Raw genomic sequence first — 23,207 nt, forward strand, 5'->3', positions numbered from 1 at the left:
ATGTGTTGGCAAAGGAGATGCCTAGATGAGGGCAAGGAGGAAGAAGTGTCTTATGCTGATGAGAACTGGAGGAGGAAAGAGCAGGCAATAGACCAAAACGAGTGGGATTCTATTAAGGTACTGTTCCATGAGACAGCGGGTTGGAGTAGGATCAGTCAGCTAGACGAGGAAGATTCTAGAAGGCCAGGTCGGCCTCTAGGAAGGTCTAGGGGTTGGAGTGTTAAGCGGAGTGGGGAGAGGGGCCTAGTGATGGCTTGGGCAACACGGAAGACCTAGGGAAGAAGAAAAGCCTGTAGGGACAGATCCTGCCACCTCCCTCTTTGATGACGCCAATGCCATCTTGGAGGAAACCTATAGTATGTTAAAGAATCTCAGGGACTGCGTTAGTCAAAATCTACGGGACTCTGCAAAATCTGTAAATGGGCTCTATAGAGCTAAATAAGGGCAATGTTCCCACTTGAGCCGGAGTAGCTGAGAGGTGTAAGGAAACCCCCTCTGGAACATTTGAACTAAACGCTATTAATCAGAACAGTTGCCATAAAGGTCAAAAGGCCCTAATGACTCACTTTGAGTGTGTGAGTAATGATCAAAGGCACTTTTTGGAGCAGGGAATCTTCTTTGTTTATTTGGGAAGATCCGACTGTTCTAACATTTAGTGGGCCCCTCGTTTATACTCTCCCTTAATAATGTGTTAGAACTATATTACATGGTATTTCGTCCTACTTGGTCCCAGGTGTCCGCTATGTGAACTTGGTCAGACTGTAATTGCTTCCCCCGCTCAGCTGTAGTATGTTTCATCAACATCTCTTTTGATCCGATTTTCTGTGCCATTAAGATGAAGTAAAAATCCCCTAGCAAAATGAGTTTCTCATCTTCTCTGACCTAGAATAATTCTCTGGCCTGTATTCAGGGTGGGCAAATTGGGCAAAATGTGCTATGTGTGGAAATTAGTGAATTCAGGATGAAAACTGCCTGCTTTGCCAATTTTTCCCCACAGCAAAATTGTCAATCTCTACAGTGTTCCTGCATGAAATTTGTTTTTTGGGTCCGTTTTGCCTCAACATTTCAGGCAAAACTGTAAACGAATAAAACTTGCATTTCTTGTTTATAACCCCCCTCCATCTGTGCCTGCCTGGCTGCTAGGCAGCCTGGTGAGCTTATTCATGCATGGTGTAGCTCCCCTGTCGATCTCCCTTCCCACCACCTCCTCACCAAATGGAATTCTCCTATTTCTTTTTTTTTTCAACAGTTCTTTTTATTAGCATTTTCAACAGCGTACAAACAAAACATAACCATGATAGGGAATAAGCAATAATAAGGGGATGAGGGAGGGCTCGGGGGAGGCAACCGTCATGAGCACGTGGCAGAGTGGGTGCCCGTAGCGACGGGGGAGTGAAAGTTGATAGAAACTGCTGAGTGGCCACTGGTACCGGGGGTGGCGGTTAACTTAGAGGTATAATAATGGAAGACCATCCTGTTGACCCATTACTTCTGGGTTTCCAGAAGTGCCCAGTAGAGCCAGGTACTTAAATGTCCCTTAGTCGAGTTTCCCTAACCAGCAGAGGGACGGAGGCTGCCAGGCAACCCCTGAAAATTGCTTGGTATAATCCAGGAAGAGCGCCCAGATTTTGAAGAATTTGCTCCCGTTTCCATTGTGGAGAGCTGTGATTTTCTCTGCCACTGCAATGACCCAACATTTGGGCCACCATTGGTAATCGCTGGGCCTTCAGGGTGCTTCCTCATTCCGGCTAGAGAGATTTATGCCGCAGTGAGCAGATGCCAGCATAGGTCTGCCAAACCGCCAGTCATTGGGAATTGCCCCTCCCCCGTACCTCTTAGCAGGACGATCCCCGGATCCCATGGGATCGTCAGGCCTGTGATCAGACGGATTTGTTCTAATACTGTTTTCCAGTAATGTCGCTTTGGGGCATGTCCAGAGGAGGTGGCACAGAGTACCTTTGGCCGCGCAGCACCTCCAGCATTGTGGTGAGTGTTGGGTTGCTTTTATTCATGATTTCCGGTATCCGATACCACCTATAGCACTCTTTGATGGCCCCTTCCCTGTTTGTAATGCATTTGAGTCCAGATTCTGCCCCATTTGAGGATACACCTTTTGCTCACCCCAACCTGGTATAAGGGACCCCACAAATAAGACTCAGGCCAAATAAGTCAAGTCATCCATTTATTGATATGATATGGTATTTGTAACGCGCCTATACACAAGTGTTTCAGTATTCAATTTAAGCATTCGCAAAAGGGCATGACTTCCTGCACATTCAGAAGGACTGCATAGGAGTGAGCTAAGCATTCAAAGTTCATAAAGCTTATATACCTTTTGGTTAACATTGCATTCAATAGCTGGCACATAGTCAAGACAAAAATCTGCATAGTAATTGGCAGCTGGTTGCACGCCCTGTCTCATGTGTCTTCGCTCTTGCAAAGGATTTCTTGCAAATTAATTCCTGTAGCTTACCAGTTATCACACAGTTTGGGGAAATTGCTTGTGTGGTTGCATAACTAATGCATATCTTCTGCGACAGACATACATCCCACCCCTGCTCTGCTCTTCTTCCTGGAATACCAAAGGTCTTAGTCACAAGCTATCAGCCCTTCCTACAAAAGTGTCAAAGGTTTCTGAGACAGGTTTAGTTTGCTGAAAACATGAGCGCCAACTGAAGCGACATGCCCAGCCCTCATAATCAGAATCCACAAAGCTGACCTTTTGCTCATGTTTGAGCAAGATCAATATATATCAATCTTATTTAAGTCTTCAATTTCTTTCAGCCACATTAGCCGCTTATATTCTTCGTTTGCAGCCACATGGGCTGGCCTTGTGTGGATTATTTTATTCACTGTTCTACTGCAGCAATATACACAACACCCTACAAACATCGGTAAACACTGCACACAAAAACACAATCCTGCATTTCCATTTCAATTGCCATTGCTTCTGCCACCTTACCTTACCTTTACGCTGATAACTGCAGGTTAAGTTCCGTGGTTTGGCTGGGTCCTAGCGCCTAGCGTTCTACCCTAGTAAGCAGCCTCTCACTCTTACAGCTAACGTTCCCAACCCTATTTAAAGCTCCAGTGTCTTTGTACCCTAAATGTACAGGGCGCACCAGCGGCCCTTTCACCGATCTGTCCCACGTCTCGTTGTGCCTTGTCCAGGAGGGACGCTGAAGGCCCTTCAGGCCAAACGCCCAATGTCTTCAGTAAGGCTGTACAATGCTCTGATCAACAAAAGAGTCAATTTCTCCTTAATAATCAAAGTTCATCACACAGTTCTTACTCGTTGCCTGGCACATATATCATCCTTGATCTCAGATTGTGTTTACAGGACACCTGTCAATTCAGCACGGAGCTGCCACCAGCCCGTACCCTGCTCTGTGGGCCACACACAGGTGCCCAAAACATACACTAGGGGCACAGGGTTGTACCCCCGCCCATGGGTGCCATAAGGTATCCCATGGGTCTGTACACCAAACCAAAAGAGAGAACTGCACCGCCAGGAGTCCCCCATGAACTCCTGCGCGGAAAACGCAACAGAAAACACGATAAAAAGCAGTAAAGGACAAGGATACGGAGGCCCTGTCCCTCCGATGCATTTCCAGCATCACAGGCCTCGCTCCATGTTTTAAACTGCTTTGTTTTGAGAACCTGAGCCAGAGTGCGTCATCCTGTCTATGGGGACCGCCTTACTCTGTACTGTCCAACGTGGGGAGGAGAGCTGGCTCAGCTACTTTAATTCTTTTTATGCAACGCTGATTTTCCTTTTCATACATATTGCCCCTTGCACACTTTTTGTACAAGAGATATGGCAGGCATTAGGTAGTTAGTATAGGCCGTTTTGATTTGACAGAGACTGACTAGGACTGTGTTTTCTTTATTATTTGATGGTAGAAACTACTCCCATCTTAACTATAGGGCAAAGTAGGAGTTTTTGCAAACCCCGACAATAGAATAAAGGCTTTACAAATTGTACCTTTTTGTGTCAGTGTCATACTTGTGATACTATGCCTCCATTACATCTACCAAAAGTCGAAGAAAGCAAAGGCAATTCCGCATGAACCAGGCAGTGGTATTCTGATGCCGCCATAACCTCATAGCAGACCCATACAGATGCAATACTGCACATGTTTACAAAGTGCCTCACATGAAGATTATGAGGTAAAGGCACTACCCACAAGTGGAGGATGTGAATGCCAAGGCCCACAGCCAATTAGATGTGAAGACACCCAAGTGTGGATGGGACAACCAGTCAGAGCCATTGTTCCCTTTCATATTCTAAAAGGCATCTATGCTCGCTGGCTTTGTGGAGATGATGATGATGATGATGATGATGATGATGATGATGGTGTTCCATTCTGGAGAGAGTGCAAGAAGAGATGTAGGAGTTTGGAGATGCTGTTGTAAAAGGAAGAAGTGCAGGAGTGCTGAGTACGTTTTCCAAGTCCAATTTGTGATTGGACTCTAAAAGACTTATCCCTTGGTTTTAGGGGCCCAACTTCTAATATAGGCATGTACTACCCAAGGTTGCTTCTGTGGCAGAGCAGCCATGCTTATTTTAGGAGGAATGTGAGCTGTAGATTAGCAGATAGAAATTCGAACATACATATACCCAAGGAAACACTTACACACTTGTAGTTAAATCAAAAATAGCGATTTATTTTATATATACACAAGGCAATTATAAGCTAAAGGAATATTGTTTCAACTAGCAACATCAAACGTACATTAGGATATGGATGAGAAATAAAGCAGGCAAGTACATTGTTATGTACATTTCCTATCCACTCACAGGGTGACTTCAGTCAGGTAAGTAAAAGCACTTATTTGAATTATCTCTGCATTATTCAGTTATAAGTCAGTTCAAGAATGTAAAGAGCAACAATCCTAGTTAAGCAATACTGTAGCAACTCTTATAAGGCGTAGACATTCTTTATCCCTAACTAGAAAGGAGTTCTTCAGCTCAGGATTTGAAGGGAAACCTGCAATGCCAAAGCCAAGAGTATTGGAGGATGTACTGTAAGGGAACCAGCAATGTCAAAAGGAAAGCAACAGTTCTGATGAAAATCTTCTTAGCAAAGGTATGTGGCAAGTTAGTTGGAGTTCAGGAGCTTAGAAGAAGCCGTCCTTTTGGGAACAAGCTATTAGGCCTGAGCGATTAGTGCTCCAAAAGCAAAGGAGTGATACAAATGGCTTTAAGGTAAATTTACCAAGAGCCCCACAGTACCTTGAGAGTGAAGATGTAGTTGGATGCCTTCTGGATGCACGGCTGCAAACCTGGTCTCGTAGTCCTTGGTCGTAGTGATGAAAAGGGGGACTGTGGATGGGCTCCTGCAGCAGTAGTCGAGAGAGGGACTCGCCAGCAAATAATTCTTATCCCTGAGTCGGTTCGTGGTTTTGGTGCCTTCTCTCAGCACCAGGAGCGAACGATAACTGCTGGTTGGAATCTTCTTCTTTCCCCGGTCCTGTATCCTGGTGAGGAGACTTTAAGGAGAGGATTTGTGCTTCTTGAGGTCCACACTGGTGCCGCCAAAGCTCCAGTGAGATTCGTCAATGGCAAGACAGTGCACTTAAGGTGATTGAGGTACCCCAGGTATTGGAATTCTGCAGCCTGGGAAGGTTGTATGTGTCCGGGGACGGCTCACATTGAAGAGTGCCTTGAGGCTGGTTATGCCCACCAGCCCAGAGGAGGAAGTTGAACTTGGCGGAACTTCCCTGTCGATTCAAATACGGAGCCAGGACAGCAGCGGTACTTTAGGCAGTTACTGTAGTTGTCTCTGGTCGTTGTCTTCAGCGTTTCAGTTCCAATGGTTGATTTAGCCTCCTGTCCCAAAATCCTTGCCTTTTATGCAAGAACCCATTCATTCGGTCCTATGGACATGTAAATCACCTGGGGGTGGCTTTCCTTGCAGGACAGTCAGTTGCCCACTTTAAAAGTTCCAGCCAGGCTTCACAAAGGGATCCTGCCAAAGGCAAATCTGAGCAGACCCACCCCCACCTGGAATGGTAGAAGAAGCACCAAGAAGGAACACACAAAATATAAATGGTGAAGACTGGGGCCATTTTGGGGAAAATGGTCCCCCATGGGTGCTGTACTGCAGCTGTGAAAACAGCCTGCGAGTAACTAACCCAAACATTGTAGAAGAATATATCCACTGCCACCAGCCATTTGGGTTTGTATGCTACTGTAACTATAAAAGTTACAGGAGCAGAGGGAAAGGAGTTACAGTGTAGCCCCTCAGCACTCCACGTAAGGTGGGTGTGCTGATCCCACAAAAAGAAAGGTAAGTAAGATCAAAATATCCTACTATCATTGAGAACAGTAGTTCTCAGGGAAAAGTAATATGAAATAAAAAGGGAAACCTAAGGGACTGGCCAGCAACACTGCAAATGGGCTGCTGTGTGCTGCAACAATCCATTACATATGCCTTTAGGGAAATACATGGAGGAAAGCATGATTACCTTTAGAAGTAAAAAGAATTACAGTAGCAGTAAAATAGGGTTTCCAGATCAGAGCAAAAGGAATGAGTGAGTGGTAAAGAGACTTTGAGTTGTTTTGTTGCGCACTTTGGGCACTATATAGGAACCTTGCTTTCTAGAATAGGACCTCAACTTTGGACAAGCAGTCCTTCTAGAGCAGGTTGTACACTGTATTATTTTGGCTCAACCTATCAATTTGTTCTGATCCTTTTTGTTGTGTAAGGAAGACCCTAGGTCCTGCAACCCGAGAGGTGCAACCACTTTCTGTGTGTAAATAGTGAGAATTCTAAACACTGTTCACCTGTGCCCTGTTTCTCCCTCTTTGTTACAGTAGGCTTGAGCAAGAGGGAGGAGACCTGTCCAGCTGAGATTGAGTGTTATCCACATGCACTCGTTGCCACTATATTGAAGTAGTGTAGACCACATTGGGGTTAAGAAACGATCTTATTGCTGATCTGGGTAGGACTGTAGGTTATCATGCTATGTTGTATTTGTTTGGTTTGTTTCCTTTGCATTTTGTTGTATTTGTACAAAACTTTATTCAGCAATCGAGCCAAAAAAGAAATATACAACAGAATGTGAAATTATTACATATTCTATTCTATACACACATTAACTAATGTGTGTAAAATACAAATACTATCAAGGCAGTGAATAAGAACATGTTTACAAGTGCATAATAAAATCATAGCTCCAATCATCAATTTAAAGATACAACTCTAAAATAAAATTGAATTAATACAAAAAAACAAAATCGGATAACTATCAAATTAATCATGTTCTAGGTCACTTGATTCTTCTCAGCCATGCCCGGTACACACATTTAGAAACAAAAAAGACTGCATTCAGATAATCAGTGCTTTTACAAAAATCTATTGCATGGCCAGTGGTCTCGATGTTTTTCAGTTTAAGTAGCAGTATTAAATATCGGGCTCTCAAATCCTTGTAGCCCACACAGAATAATAAAAAGTGAGTGATCGACTCCTGTGCAGCCCAACAAACGGGCACCGGGGGTCATTGGAAGTCTTCAATTTGACCACCAATAGGCCCAGTTTCAATGTATTTGTACGAAATTTGGATAAAAAGAGTGTGAGAATAGCCCATTGTTATGTTATCTAGATATTGCTCAAAACCCAATACTAGTTTACTTTCAAGATACAGTCGCCCAGTACTCAAATTCAAACAGGCCTGCTTCATAGAATGGGTAAAAGCATCTGCCCAGGCCCTTTTAACCAACAGTTTAGAACCACAGCTGTCAAGCCCATCTTTATGAGCTCTAGACGGACAAACTTGAACCAGGGTAGTGAGCCAGATCCAGACGTACTAAGCAGGATTTCAAGAGAGGCTCTATATTTCCTCATTTTAGGAGTAGTCCAGATCCGTGCCCAGTACATTAATTGTTTAGTGGCTAGAACCTCAGAAATTGTGAGAAGATTACATTCCATCTGAGACTAGCCAGGTCTGTATTAGATTAGCAGTGCTCTCAGAAAATTATTCGCTGTTACACAGAGATGGTGCCCTGCAATAACCCTTGTAAGGAACTCTGGTGTCAATAGTAAAGACAGACACAAGTGATCACAGTTTAAGGGTGTTTATTGAACAATGTTTGCAGGGTGGAAACACGCGTGAACTAAACTTAAATCTAAGATGGGAGCAAGCGTCGATCATCAAATGAAAGTAAGGCAGTCCTAGTGGCCTTGTGTCAAATAGAAAAGGGCCTAAACTAAGAAATCATTGCCAACCTTACAACTAATACAAAAAGGACGTGGAATGGTTTTCAAGAAAAGAAAAGTGTTCATAAATAATGTGTCAGGATGTGGTAGCTTGGTTCTCCCTCCCCCATGTTTTGAGCATGGGGTAAGGTGGGATCTTGGAGCACACCACACAGAGCTTCCCCAGCAGGAGTCGACAGCTCTGTTCCAGTTTATCAGGAGCCTCGATGGCCAAGTCGCGTTTCTCTTGAAAGTCTCTTGCCTTCGAGGGCCTGACGTGTTCAAACCACAAAAACAAAAGTTTCTTCAACAAATGAAAGTTTGTTTCCTGCTTTCACTTAAGGTGAGAATTCTTCACCCCTGGATCCACCTCTTCTGGGCACTGACCCCTCTTTGGTCTTAGCCTCCCTCCACCGGGTTCACTATGGCTTTTCATTCCTTCACAAATCGTAATGTTTTTTAAACGGTTCCAGTGGACATCCCTCGGCCGGGTTCACTTTTGTCAACTTCACATTCACAAATGTTTGCGGCGTTCACTTCCCTAACTTTCTCAGTTCTTGGGTCAAAGACTTTCGACTGTATGCAGATTTTGCCTGACCCACTGTATGACCACTTTGACCTATCTTGGCGGCTCTCCTATGGCCTTCTGGTATCTGTAGTTTCAGTCAAACAGGGATCAACCAGAGTCTATCGTGTTAGCACCCACGTGGTCCCGGTTCCCTCTGCAGCTGGTATTCCCTCAACACTTTTACAGTTCTTTTGAACTTGGTTCAACTTGCCACTTTGTGTCTTTCATTGACCACAGCCCGGCTCTTATTGGCTCTCCCCTCGACTCACTGGCTCTGATGAACCACTTGGCTTTCCTCGTAACTGCTGGAGTCAAGTCTGGTACCACAGTAGCAGGAACATCCCTTGCTCCCGCTTATCCGCGTCGACACATTCCGTGTAATGTTGACATCTGTTGCAGCACACTTGGGCTATTGTCCTTGGTCTTACGATTCCTTCAGCGGAGGGTTTGCAGGGTTTTGTCAAAAAGAGCAAGGTTGTGTGTCTCCTTCCCAATATTTTCCGCCTTTCTCCTCCTCCTTGCTCCAACTCCTTGCTCCACCTTTTATCCCTATGGGGAAGGGAAAAGGCTATTGGGAGTGTGTAATTCTGATCATTTGCCTGACCCTTGTATTGGGGCATGTCAGGTAAACGGCTCTGTTGTTAGTCCGTTCTCTGGTGTGTCGTGCGAAAGTGTTCGTGTCAGAAAAGGGGAGGTGGGAGCAGTGGTTTGGAATGTCCTACGTGGTAGAATGGGAAAAAGGTGTTGAAAGAAGGGGGATACCCCCCTCCCTGCTGCCCCCACCCTCCCCCGTCTAGGTGTCCTCCCTCACTGGTCCACCCCCAGGAACTGGATCCAATAGCGATGGCTGTGACCTGTCCACCTGGATGACAGATCCCTGGGGATTAGCCAGGGAGACACCTTCAGGTTTGCAACACCCCACAGCTCTGCTCCGTAAAGTGCAGCAGACAAGGCCTGCATTTTATGTAGGTGCAATACCGGAGTGACAGCTCCTCTACCATGACTATGGAAGAAGCGTAAAATTTCCCCTGCTATACATATCTAAAGTCACTATAGCTTTGAGTTGCTGCCATGACCAAAGGAGGTCATCAGATATTGATATGCCTAAATAATCATATGTACTGACGTGCTCAAGGACATTGCCATCAATTGAGAAGTTAAGATTGTATTTTCATTGCCCTGTGCCCAAACAACATAGCTTGTGTTTTATCAGTGTTAAGGACTAGTTGTAGGTCCTTGCATTTATTAATAAAGATAGCCAGACTATGCTTTAATCCCATTGGTGAAGTAGACGGGATTACCGTTTTGTCCGTGAAGAACAGTGTGGGAAACCTGTCCGATCCCAACTTGGGAGGATCAAGACACTGTTCTAGAATCTTGTTTAAATATACACAAAAACAGGGTGCCAACACATGACCTTGTTTTATTTACCCACCCCACACCCTGCCCCACCCTCCTGTCGACTTCAAAGATTTTAGTTCTTTCCCTACCCAGATCCCACCTAACCAATGCCTTGTTGTCTGTGTATAGGGATTGGATACTAGCCAATAAATACCCCGAATACCTTTCCAAAATTTCCCAGAATAGGGTATGGGACAGTCAAATGCTGTACGCAGATCGACAAAAATAGCCTATATCTTACGTGGCTGATAGAAACATACTTAGCCAGGATAATTCCCAGTCTGAAAATCTGGTCCACCGTGCTTATACAACATTGAAAGCCTGCCTGTAAAAGGTTAATGCCACCCTCACACCCACAACTGCAGGCGGCCAAGCAGAACTTTGGCAAACACCTTGCCAGAAGCATCCAGCAAGGTGGTCTGTAATTCCCTGGAATTGTCTTATCCCCTTTTTGGAAAATTGGCTAAATGACTGCCTCTCGCCATGATTGTGGGACTCTTCCAGAAATGGAAACAAAGTTAAATACACGAGCCAACAAAGGCACCCATATAGCTTTCTCATCTTTAAAAAAAAGAATTTTGTTGGGCCGGGTGCCTTCCCTCGCCCGAGCCAGTCAATTGCCTCTTCCACTTCCTTAACCAAGAAAGGTGAGAAATCATCCCCCTTTGATGCAATACTACGTCCCGGACAAACCTCTGTAAAGCCTTCCTGTTGCTTCTTATACAGATTACTAAAATGGAGGTGCCAAGTGACATTTCAAAGGTTCTAGAGTGTTCAGATATTTTCCCAAAAAAGTTTCCAGAGCCCAATGTGATCACCCGCTTGATAAGTAGTTACCAAAACATCTGGCGTACAGCTCTTTCTTTTCCCAGATAACAGTTTGATACTCAGCCCTCAGGAATCAAGTGTTTTATCAATTGGCATAGCCCTTTTGAAGTAAAATAATAGATTGTCTTTAGCAGATTTATAATCCTCATCAAACTAGCCTCTGTTCCCTAAGACAGCCTCTTTGATCTTTCTCACAGGTTTGGTGAAAAAGGGAAACATTGCCTGCACCAACTCGTAATAGGAGCCCACAATACAAAGAGCAGAAGTATTATCCGTACAGATGGCTACAATGTGAGAGACTGTATAGGTGTAAATATTAAGTTAAAAAGTTGGTAATTCAATGGAGGACCACTTCACGCTACACCTTGCATGCCCTGCAAGGGTTACAGAGGTAGCACCTCACGCACATGGACAGTATATGGACAGTAATTCTCGCAGCTCCCCAGACAACGAATACCACAGCTTATGGGATAATGATCGCTATCGCTGCGCTTAAGAACTTCCAGACTAACTAGTTTATCTCAATCTTTGGCATTAATAAGAACATAGTCGGGGGGGCGTGGCTTACCAGCCATGGATTAGGACGTGCGGGCGAGAGCTGCTCCTATGATCCGACGCTGATCCTTAAAGAAATGCACTTAATACCTGCCAAATTGCTACCAAAAGAGAAACGCGTGCGTGGAAACGTATGTGCTACCAGATCTAAGAAGATTGAAGCCCGCTGTGCAAACATCAGCGAGATAGAGGACTCCGAGGTGCCTGGCTGAAATGATACATTGTATCTAAAATGGCGGCGAACAAAGGATAAACGGCCGTAGCTGCAGAGCGGCCAAGCGGATACAAGCGTACCGCGTACATCGAAGCCCTGCCACTAAGAAGACGTGCTGATCCCCTGCTCCTCTAACGACCTGTGGGGCAGAAATTACAGAGGCGGATCGAGTGAGGCAAAACACGTGAAGCGGATAACAACCGTGAGCGGAGCCGGTTGACGAAGCATGGAGACGAGGTAGCCCCCCCTCGGCCAAACCAACTGACTTGATGCGTGGCTCCCGCTGCCTGCGGGAAATGAAATAAAAGCATCGAGGGGCCTCGGATGGGAAATCGAACGAAATGACTGGCGAGGCGGAATAAAGAGATACTATATAGCAGTAGGAGACGTGAGGAGACCCGAAGAGTGGATAAGCAGAATCCAGGCCATTATCAAGCGTGTTATGTTGTGATTACACAAAGCCGAATTTACGGTGAGGCTCCGCTGCTCGGCTGAACAAATAGAACAGCTGGTGTGATACGAAGCAAGCAGTAGATGTGACGGGCTCAGTGGGGGACTGAAGGCTCTGCAACCAGCACGAGAAAGTTTTAGAGTGGAAGCCGGCACAACAAGGGGAGACCAGCGAGCGGCAGCTCATGTAGGTGGCCCGTGAAGGACTGGCACACAGCGGGACGGGAAACATTTCCCTTTGTTATTGAAGCGAGGGGCTCCGCCGCAGTCCATAACCGGAACTCGGTTATAGTATAGACACGATTCGGCTGCACAGAACGAATGTGCGCCGTACTACAGCATGTGGGACTCATTGACCTGGAGCATTTGGCCCCCAACTGAGCGCTAAAATGGCCATAATTAGCAGGCCCGCATGGAAGTGTGAAGGTGCAGTGATATGTCAAAGGGATTTTGGGATAGTGGCTCACTGTGTGGCTGATACGATGAACCCAGCCATAACCCAACTGGGAAGGTGAGCCAGCGAGTATACATATGAGAGGCCATGGGGGCATTGTGCATGGAACTGTTGTGCTGGTAGGCACTGCCCAATGGTACCCTGAAGTGAGATGAGACAGAGCCTAAGAGCAACCGGCATCACAGAGAAGCACGGCATATGGTAGTATGCGAGGAAGATTGCTGAAGACATACCCAACGGTGCATATTGTGCAGAGAGCCAAAAAGTCAGGTGCCTACGGCAAAATGAAAACTTATCCCTGCGATCAATAAAATGAACCAATACGTGGGAGAGCACAACCCACTCCAGGAATAGCCCGGCGAACGCAAGCCTATACGGAAGCTCTCCTGGTCAACTTTCTTGGACCTGGGTTTGCATCGAAGCAGAAGTGCAGAGCCGACATGTCTGAGACCAAGCAACCTCAGACATATAGCTGTGGCTACAAGATGGCGGGAAGAGGGACCACAACCAAGAGTAAGAGTAAACAGTCCACTATGGAAGCATTTGCCAAGACGCAGTTGTCTCCTGCGACCACAGCACTCAAGGGCGCGTCAGCACCGATGGAGAGCACCACAACGAACGAAAACCACCAGATTCTGGCGGCTATCACGGAACTAAAAAATTCATGGGGGTTAGCGATGGCAGACTTGCGCACTTCTTTGGAGGCCAAGATAGATGCAGTGGGCATCGATGTCGCCTTGCTGAGACAGGATGTTAGGGCGTTGGCAGAGAGAACAAGTAGCTTGGAAAGTGCGGTGAAAATCAACACGGACACTAGTAGCAGCAATGCAAAGGAGGTTCACGTGCTGAAGCAACGGGTAGCTAACCTGGAGAATCGGGCAGAGGAGGCGGAAGGGAGAGCAAGGAGGAACAACATACGCGTGGTCGGCCTGCCGGAGGGGGAGGAAGGCCAAGACCCTACAGACTATGTTGAGAAACTACTGCTGCAAGAAATAGGGGCTGAAAAACTTTCACAAGGATTCACAGTGGAGCGCGTGCACAGAGCCCTTATGAGGAGGCCGAAGCCTGGGGCACCCCCCCCCCCCCCCCCCCCGGGCGATAATTGCAAAAATATTGAATTATAAAGATCGTGAGAAGATACTAGAGTACTTCCGCAAAGGAGGAACGATTGAAAGGGCTTCATGCGCTATCACAGCGTACCCTGACTATACAATGCTAGTCCAGAGGCAGCGGTACAGCTACGTCGCAGTCAAGAGGAGACTGCGCACAGCGGGAATAAAATACATGCTTCTGTAACCTGCAAAATTGAAAGTGCAGCACAAGGGCAAGATGCACTTTCTTGACATCCCGGAAGAAGTAACGACATGGCTGGACCTTCAAGGCTGCCCGGAACAAGATGCGGAACCAGCACGAGGGGAACACCATAAGTGATGGGGCATTGCAATATATTGAGGGGATGCAGAGCGAGTATCCCAGCGGAGACACTGATAGTGTTTTAGAGTAAGGGAGGTGACTGAGTAAGCTCATACTCTGCTGGGATACCCTTGACATTGTTCATTTAAGAGACTGGAATATAGTAATGCGCATACATGCGCAGATTGGGTAGTAATGTGTAATTAAACTGTTGCATATAGAAGCGGCAAGACACAAGCACCCTACTCCCCCCGAGTAATAATTGTAGTTGTAGGAGGTTGGTCACTAGGACGACCTCACCCTGCAGAGCTTCGAGTATAGGCGCGAGGCAGAAAGAGCTAGATGCGGGGGAGCCTGAGATCCAGGGATGGAGCTGGGCAACAGTTGAGTGGGGTGTTGTTGGGGGTGGGAGGGGTTGTGAGAAGGGATTATGGGAAGTTGGGGAGGGTAAGGTGGCGGGAGGGGGGAGGGAGGGTTGTGTGGGGTGGTTATAGTTATGGGTAGTTGGTTTTGGGGAGCGAGCCTATATAGTCAGAAATGGAAAAAGGATCTGGCCTGCATTGGTGGAGGGGGAACGGGACTACTAACATGCCATGGGGGACCTTAAAATAATTACATGGAACGTCAGAGGCCTCAATAGTTATTTAAAAAGGAACAAAGTGATGTTATACTTGCGTAGACAAAAGATAGACATTGCATTGCTACAGGAGACGTACTTGACGCGGGAAAAGCTGGAAACAGTTGTGAAGAAATGGAAAGGGGTCGTAGTGGGCTCGACACACTCTGCATATGCCAGAGGCGTGCTTATCTGGGTGGCACCGCATGTCCCATTTTACAAGCTGCAAGAAACTGCGGAAGTAGACGGGAGGATGGTTATGTTGAGGGGACTGGTGGAGAATAAGGATGTATGCATTGTGAACACTTATGCCCCCAATCAGAACACGGCGACATATTTCAGAGCCCTGAGTACTAATCTTAGTATGTGCATGGGAAGCGCATTGATTTGGGGGGGTGATTTCAACTGTGTATTTAGCCCTATGATAGACAGATCAGACCAGAGGTTTGTTAGACCTGCTCCAGCAGCAAAAGCGTTGGACACTGCTAGACGACTTTGGCCTTGTGGACATATGGAGAGTGAAACATCCCCATGAAAGGCAGTACTCGCATTACTCTGCCCCACAGCAGCTGCATACGAGGCTGGACTACGTCTTTGTCACGTCTGAAACTGTGGCAGAGGTAGTGCAAGTAGAATATAAGGCGCGGGTACTGTCGGACCACTCGCCCCTGGTAGTTAGCTGGCAATACCTCCCCCCAAGAGCGAGGATACCGACGTGGCACTCAAAGACCCCTTTTTTAGAAAAGATATAAGGGAGGAGATTATAAATTACTTTGAGGTGAATACGGGCAGTGTGGACTCAGCGAGCACGCTATGGGAAGCTTTTAAGGTGGTGCTGCGGGGCATAGCCATAGCAAAATCTAAAGGCCTGCAAGGGGGAATTCTGGCTGATCTAAATAATGCAGAAAGGGAATTGGAAGAGGCACTGAAGGGAAAAGATGATACGGGGATAGACATGGAGTTGATACTCAAATGGCAACAGACATGTGCGGAGCTGTGGGATAGACTGTCTAACCTTAATTATAAGAAATATGTTGAAAGACAGCATAAATAAAACGGGAAGGCTCTTGGCACGGTTATACAAAAGCGAGGTCCCCAGGCCCACCATCAGGACAATTACAAGAGAAGATGGCAGTGTAGCTGATACTGATACTCAGGAGGAAGTTAATTTGGAGTTTGCTAATTATTACAGGGACCTATACGGGGATGTGGAGGGAAGCAGTTGTGGAGAAATAAGAGAGACACTAGATGATATAGGTCTACCAACAATAAGCATTGAAGAAAGAGAGGAACTAGATGCACCGATTACCATGGAGGAGCTGGAAGAAGTAGTGAGGCAGCTACATACTAGCAAGACCCCGGGGGCAGATGGCTTTCCAAGCAAGTTTTATAAAGTTTATAAGGCAGAAGTGCTCCCCAGATGCTGGATATGCTAAATGAAGCATTTGAGATGGGACGGCTGCCAGAGTCACTTAGAGAAGCGATAATAATACCGCTTCCCAAGCCTAATAAGCCTGGACACAGCTGTGGATCATATAGGCCGCTCTCAATGCTGAACCAAGACAGCAAAATATTGACAGCTTTAGACGCTGTGAAGGCTTTTGATTCTGTCAAGTGGCCATGGTTACTGGCAGCCTTGGCGGGTTATGGTATGGGGCCTGGATACATAAGGTGGGCAAAGATGTTATATAGCGAGCCGTTGCAGTGATTTCTGAAAGATGGCAACTAGGCAGGGGCACCAGACGGGGTGCCCATGGTCCCCTATGCTGTATATATTAGCTTTATAGCCTTTGGCGATATACCTTAGACAACAGTACGATATGATAGGTAGTGAAGTGGGTGGGGAGCGACATTTGATCTCCTTATATGCCGATGACCTGCTGCTGTACCTGAGATACCCAGAAGAGAATCTCCAGTATGTCTTGGAGGTCATGGATAGGTACGCGAGGCTGTCTGGCATAGCGGTGAACCCACAGAAATCTATTATTTTCCCATTGGGTAACTACAAAGGGCTCACTACTGAGCGATTGCCGGTGCTGCAGGCTCCTTGGGTTGTTGATACTTTTCAGTACCTTGGGATAGATGTGTATCATACAGTAGAAGAAGAGCATAGACATAATACCGAGATAACCATAAGAAAAATTGAAAAAAACATGACATTTTGGGCAAAGCTCCCTCTAGCAATGATGGGGCGAAGTGCAATGCTCAAAATGGTAGTTTTGCCCAGGCTCCTACATTATTTTGGAAATATTCCGTATCTTATACCCAAGAAGTTTTTTATTAGATTGAATGGCCTATGCAGAGACTTCCTGTGGCAGGGTACCAGGAACAGGGTGGCGCTATGGAAGTTGCAGAACTTCTATGAAAAAGGGGGAATAAAATTACCTAACTATGAGGTTTATTATGTAGCTAGTCAGCTGCAATACGTTGCCAAATGGCTCTCGGACGAAGTGACACCTGAGGCTAGGTTGTTTAAAACAGATTGTGCCCCATACTATTTAAAAGAAATGATCTGGCTGCCCAAAATAGAAATGAAAGCGCGCCCTATGTTGATGATGCTCGGGTGGAAGATCTGGCGCCGAGTGTGCCAGATGATGGGAAAACTCAGCCCCATGCTCCCCACAGGTACCGCTAGTGGTGTTGACCAAGGGAGACCAGCAGCTACGAAGGACAATTAGGGGCCACTGGGAGTCGGTGGGGTTGGTGACTGTGGGAGATGTCTGGCGGGAAGGGGCTATCATAAATTTTGAAGAGTTAGTGGAGGAAGTGGGGCTACATGTGGGTCAATATATTACATATTACAAAATGGTGCAGGAATTTAAAAAATCTTGGCCTGAGACAATACTGGTAGGAGAGCCTGATGCAACCATAGATACAATATGATATTACGGAAGGAGGGCATGAGATTTCCAGATTGTATGAAATGCTGATGACCAGGGTTGGAAAGGAACCAACGCAATTAAGATTAGACTGGGAAGCGGAGGTGGGAGCCCCGATGGAGGATGGGATGTGGGAGCGTGCCCTGGGATACCACAAAAAGGTGTTGAGGAACGCTAGATTAAAACAGATACTATATATCATGCATAGGGCATACATGACACCCCTAAGAATATCGAGCTTCGAGAACGCTAGCAGACAGGCATGCCCCAAATGTGATGAAGAAAAGGCTGATATGGTACATATGTTCTGGTCCAGCCCGGTGATTGAGCACTTCTGGTGGGAGGTAGCGGGGAAACTGGCGGCAAAGGGGGTTATTATTGGGGTTATTATTGCCATAGACTCAGCCTGGGCTTTTTACTGGGAGTGTTCCCCTGTTCGCAGAAACTTAAGCATGTTAACAAATTGAAAGATTTAGCATATGTGCTCGCAAAAAGGCGAATTGCCATGGGATGGAAGGCTGCAAGTAGGCAGAGACCATGGTATGGCAGGATGCAAGTAATATAGGGGGAGAGGAAGAAGTGGGAACCCTGATGGCATGGAAACTGATGGTAGCGGAATTGTTTGGAACAACACAAGAGTTGACAGAATCCACAGGAAAGGTGACGCCCTCCAAGTGGTGCGGACGCAGAGCGAGAAGAACAATAGGCTCGTTGGGGGGGTGGGTGGGATGAGGGGAGTAGTGGTTAATATAGAGTGCTTTTGTATTGTGTGTTCGGTTGGTGTTTTTGTTTTGTTTATTTTGAAATAATAAAAATTGTTCTAAAAAAAATAAATAAGAACATAGTCAATTCATGAGCTTCCAATATAGCCCACGTAGGTAACATTAGCTGGTTGATCAGGTTCAATTCTACCATTGCAAGCTCCCAAGCCTGCATCTTAAAGTAAACGTGCTACCTTTACTGCATATTGGTGGGTCCTCAGTGGTGTAACAGACTCCAAGGGCAATATCCCCCATTCTAGGTCCAGGTTGTCTCAAAGGCCCAAAAGATCATCAAGGGGTTCAAACTGTAGGTTTATATCACCCATTGCCAGGATAAGTGGGGTGTTGTTTTTCATACCATCATAGACCAGGATTATGTCAAGCATTTTACGGATACATTCCAGAGGAGCTGGACCATATGGCCTGTTATAGATGTTAAAAGCAACAACTGGCCTAACTTCAGTTGCTACACCTTCAAGACATCGAAGATCATCTTAACCTGTTGATCTCATGCTAAACTTTTCATTGAGTTGAGGGCTCACCAGGGTTATCAGCCCACCTTTAGGTCTACCTCATGGTCCTTTACTAGCAGGGGTTCTAAAAGTGCTAAAGCCCTGGAGATCAGTACCATCAATTACCCACGTCTACTGCAAGTACACAAGATCAAACTCATGGACAAACCTCACCCACTCTGTTTTGGCCACATTCCAGGACAAACCTCACCCACTCTGTGTGGGCCACGTTCCAGGACAAGTTTGGGGTGCAAATTATTGGCAGCTGGCCTGGTCAGGCCATCAGTCTGCAAGTGGTGACCATCCAGGGCGGGCAATAATGGTCATCCAAAACCCTTGAGGCCATCGCTACTCGCCAGATCTCGCACAAGGGCATAGGGTGATTTTCGAACCAACTGGAGGGTACGTACATAGTTTAGACAGAAGGCCTTTCACCAAGTAGTTGTTAGCCAGAGTCAGCCGCATAAAGTCATCACCTGAGGGCATTTTATCTCTCACAGCTAAGAATATCCTCTCTAAAATTAGATCTACACCCCCTGGTGTGTCACAGCCAATGGATAGATTTTTTTTTACCAGAGATACCTGGCTTTCAAAACACCCCACTGGAATACTTGGAACATTGAACATATACACAAAGTTAGCGTTTCTAGGTTTCAACTTCTCCCCAAGGCCATATGTGTGTCGGCGGCGAGGAGGCCCAGAGGGACAAACCCCCCCTGGCCCAGCATGCACACCTATAGCATGCAGCCTTTTGGGAGGATTTGCAAGAAGTATTCATCAATGGTCCCTTATAGAGGCCTTGGGGCTTCCCTACTGGGCCCTACAGTTGATGTACGATTATATGGAATCTTAAGTCCACTACCTGTTCTAGGAGCAAGCTGCTGCCCCTGTACAATGGGACACTTCCTAGCATCATTCTGGCCAGGCTCGGTAACACCCCTCTCTAACCTTCTCATAATGGAAACGACTGGACTGGACTGGACTGAGGCAGGGGGTACCAATGTGTTCCGGGTGATTCTCACTGGGTGGGTAGCAATACTGGCTAGCTTAGCCACATCACCAGCCAATCGAAGCACCACCTCCTTCACACTGCACAATGCAGACCTAATCTCTCCCAGATTGACATGGCCACACACGCATCCGCACCTATGAGGGTTAGGGGTGATAGAGGTTGGATACCAGATGTACCGTGGGGAGGGCCATCAGCCAGTTGTTTTATTGGCTAGCACCACGTCCAAACCACCCAAGTGATCCATAGGCATACCATCCTCCCTGCCCCCCACACCAAAAACGCCCCCTTCACCAGACCTACTCAAGATTTCTAAACAATTTCATATTGGGATATCGGGTGAGATGGCCACCTGTGTTATACACTTGCTATGTCCGGGGCTGACAACTCGGGTCTGTCCCCACCAGAGGTCAGGCTGGCTGTACCTGTGCTTGAGTAGTGGCGATTCCACCCCCACTGCTAGATTTTTCCATTGTGGGTGGACAGGGTACCAGCCCGAACAGGTAGCAGGGGGCGGGCACAGTGTCTCCTTCCTCTCCAGCAGCTCTCAGCAACCAACGGATGCAAACACCCGTGCCCTTACACCTGCGGGCTTCGCCCTTGCGTAAGACACGCCAGTTTATGTGTGAAACAGGGGACAGGGCACGACGACTCCTTCCTCTCCAGCAGCTCTCGGCAACCAGCACCCAGCGAATGCAAACACTGCGCCCTTAGTTACTTTGCATTATGCTCCAAATAGAATGTCTTATACCTCAGCCATTGTTGTACAAGTGTGTTCCTCTCTCCTCATGACACTGTACATCCTCATGACACCGTACAAGAAAGAGGATGCAAAATAGTTTGGAAATTATGATTTCTATTTTGTATTACTACTTCCATGCATTTCTGAGGAGGACATTCTAAAGATGACTAAAACTCAATGTAAGATACTTTATCAGCCTTTCAATAATAAATTCCCATAAGTGCTTCTCCCCTTGCCAAGCATTTCTATACAAAATCTTCCTAGAACCTTCAACAGAATTTGAAGTCCAAAATATGTATCAATACACAGTTCTGTTGTGGATGTGTGCTTCGGTAATTGCCATTACTTCGGGGAAAAGGTCTTCTCTCTCCTTATTCCATCCATGCTGTATTTCAGAGAGAATGTGATGCGAAATCTGCACGATAAGGCATTCAATAAGCCCATATGTGAAGCCCTACTGAACCAGAAGTACTTCAATGGTATTGGGAACTACCTACGTGCAGAGATTCTCTACAGGTTTGTGCCTAGCTGAGTATAGCCATTGCTTGTTTGTTGATTTGCTAATTATGTTCTCTGCCATTTTCAAATACTGGAGAAAGTCAGAGCTGTACATTTATGTGACAAAACAATTCAGTTTCACCATGGGCAAACACCAGTGTATGGAACAGGTGACCCTGTCCGAGGCCAGAGGGCTGTGGAATGCCTACAAATGGTGACTTGCATCAAAGGTTTCAGACTTCAGGTTTGAAGCGTAACCTGTTTTCTCTGAAAGTAGGCATTCACAGTAATAGGCTGTGAATGGCTTAAGAGCATCTTGAAGGCTGAAAGAAAATGTTGCATGGGTTAAGGAGGACTAGAAAATGCAGGGTTTGAAATTGACGGGAGCTGGGAGCTATTCAGCACTTGCTTGTAGCCTAGAAGAGCATGGTTAGCTTGATAGCACAGATGGGAGCAACTTTTGGCTCCCCATGAACGCTGAAGCAAAACAAACGCCCCTATGTGAATTTAACTCTGCATTTGGGACAATGTATAAATAAACATTATGACACATCTATACAGCATTTAAGGCACAAGGGGTCATCAATAATAGACAAAGGATAATTGTACATGTTTGTAGAACATTATGTACTGGCTCCTGGTCACTGGTTAACGCTGGATACTCAAGAGCTGCTTTTAGCTCCTGATTATCCAATCTTAATGTTGATCCCTGAAAAGGTGTGGTGATCATTTTATTGAAGGACTGTGATTTATGCAACCACTGTGCAGTAAAATCTTTTCTTTATTTGCAGGTTGAAGATCCCTCCCTTTGTAAAGGCACGTACAGTCATGGAATCCCTGGGAAACCCAGAGCAGGTGGAGATCACAGGGGGCACAAATCAAATATGGCTAATGGCGAAATGAGCCTGGGGCATCCACGTTTGTTGCTACAATAGGGCTGGTTGGTTGGGAGCAACATCTCCCTGGGGGTTCGAACAGAGCAATCTTGTTAAACTGGATGTTAGATATTGCTTCTTCTTGGAAATGGCATGGGCTGGATGTAGAAGATGGCTATCGTGTAAGTTGCAGGTATGGAAGGCTCTATTGAGAAATAAGCTAGGGGAGTGCTGTCCTATATTTTTCTCATGGATTGGCCAGTTAGTAGTTGTGGGATGGGAGAGCTTGCTTGTGGTTGGCCTGGCTAAATTAATCCATCCAGTATTTATTTTAATTATGGGTCATATTTTGCTTAAATGGTAATGTTGTATGGGAAGTAGTAGGAATACATTGTGAGTTACTTAGGAGGTGTGATGGTGTCTTCTATTTGGTCATGATGTTTGGGGATAACCATGGGGCTGACACCACCACCTTCTACATGCTGTGTGCCCTAAGGGTGGTATGGGGAGGACCCAATACTGTGGGTCTGCCACATGAGGTCCTCTACTGCTGCAAGTCCACTCAGTCAGCCCATGGGGCAGGCACGCCTCTCATTTGTAGACCTGTGAGATGAGGAAAAATTGAACTACTGCCCTTTGAATGAGGTCCTATTTGAGTGAGAAGTCACCGCCATGGTCTGTGGTAATGTGGACCTGCGAGAGAGAAATGTGAGAATTACAAACCCAGGGCATCACAGAATTGTTGCTCTCATGGGTGCTGCACCGCAGGAGCAGGAGTCCTTGCTGGCCCCGCACAGATACAAACAGTGTGCTCTACCGTGCATGTGCACAAGTTAAAAAAAATTTCAAGATGGGATAGGCTATTATATGCTTGATTCGCCAATCAGAAAGAGGCAGTGAATTCACCTGGTTCCTTACTGCATAGCCAGCTCACAGATCAGAGTCCCTTTTGCACACATGTGTAGGGCATAAAACCTAGCCCAGTCCACAGAGGAATCTGGGATGGGGGGGCTGTAAATAACAGGAACTGGTATTAGAGAGTGGGTGTTTGGAGCAGCAGATTTATCAGGCACAGAGAGTCCAAGGTACAGAGGGGGGAGGAGGTGGTGGTTCAGGAGAGGGGGTGCTGAACGTGGAGAAAGAGGATGGAGAAGATGAAGAGGGTGTTGCACATGAAGGAGGAGGTGAAAAGAGTTAAATATCTGGAGAGAGACAGATTGTGGAAAGACAA

General features: G+C 46.3%; 1 protein-coding gene across 1 annotated transcript in view; it reads left to right on the plus strand.

Annotated features, from left to right (window-relative positions):
• NEIL1 (nei like DNA glycosylase 1) overlaps positions 1 to 23,207 on the plus strand; it is a 152,572-nt gene that overhangs the window by 44,008 nt on the left and 85,357 nt on the right. Inside the window, exons 4-5 of the mRNA XM_069624548.1 lie at positions 21,000 to 21,119; positions 21,893 to 21,956. Of these exons, the coding sequence (XP_069480649.1) occupies positions 21,000 to 21,119; positions 21,893 to 21,956 (184 nt within the window). The remainder of the gene's footprint in view (positions 1 to 20,999; positions 21,120 to 21,892; positions 21,957 to 23,207) is intronic.

This window comes from Ambystoma mexicanum, chromosome 11 (assembly GCF_040938575.1).
Source record: "Ambystoma mexicanum isolate Mex_15411 chromosome 11, UKY_AmexF1_1, whole genome shotgun sequence".
Taxonomy (NCBI): domain Eukaryota; kingdom Metazoa; phylum Chordata; class Amphibia; order Caudata; family Ambystomatidae; genus Ambystoma; species Ambystoma mexicanum.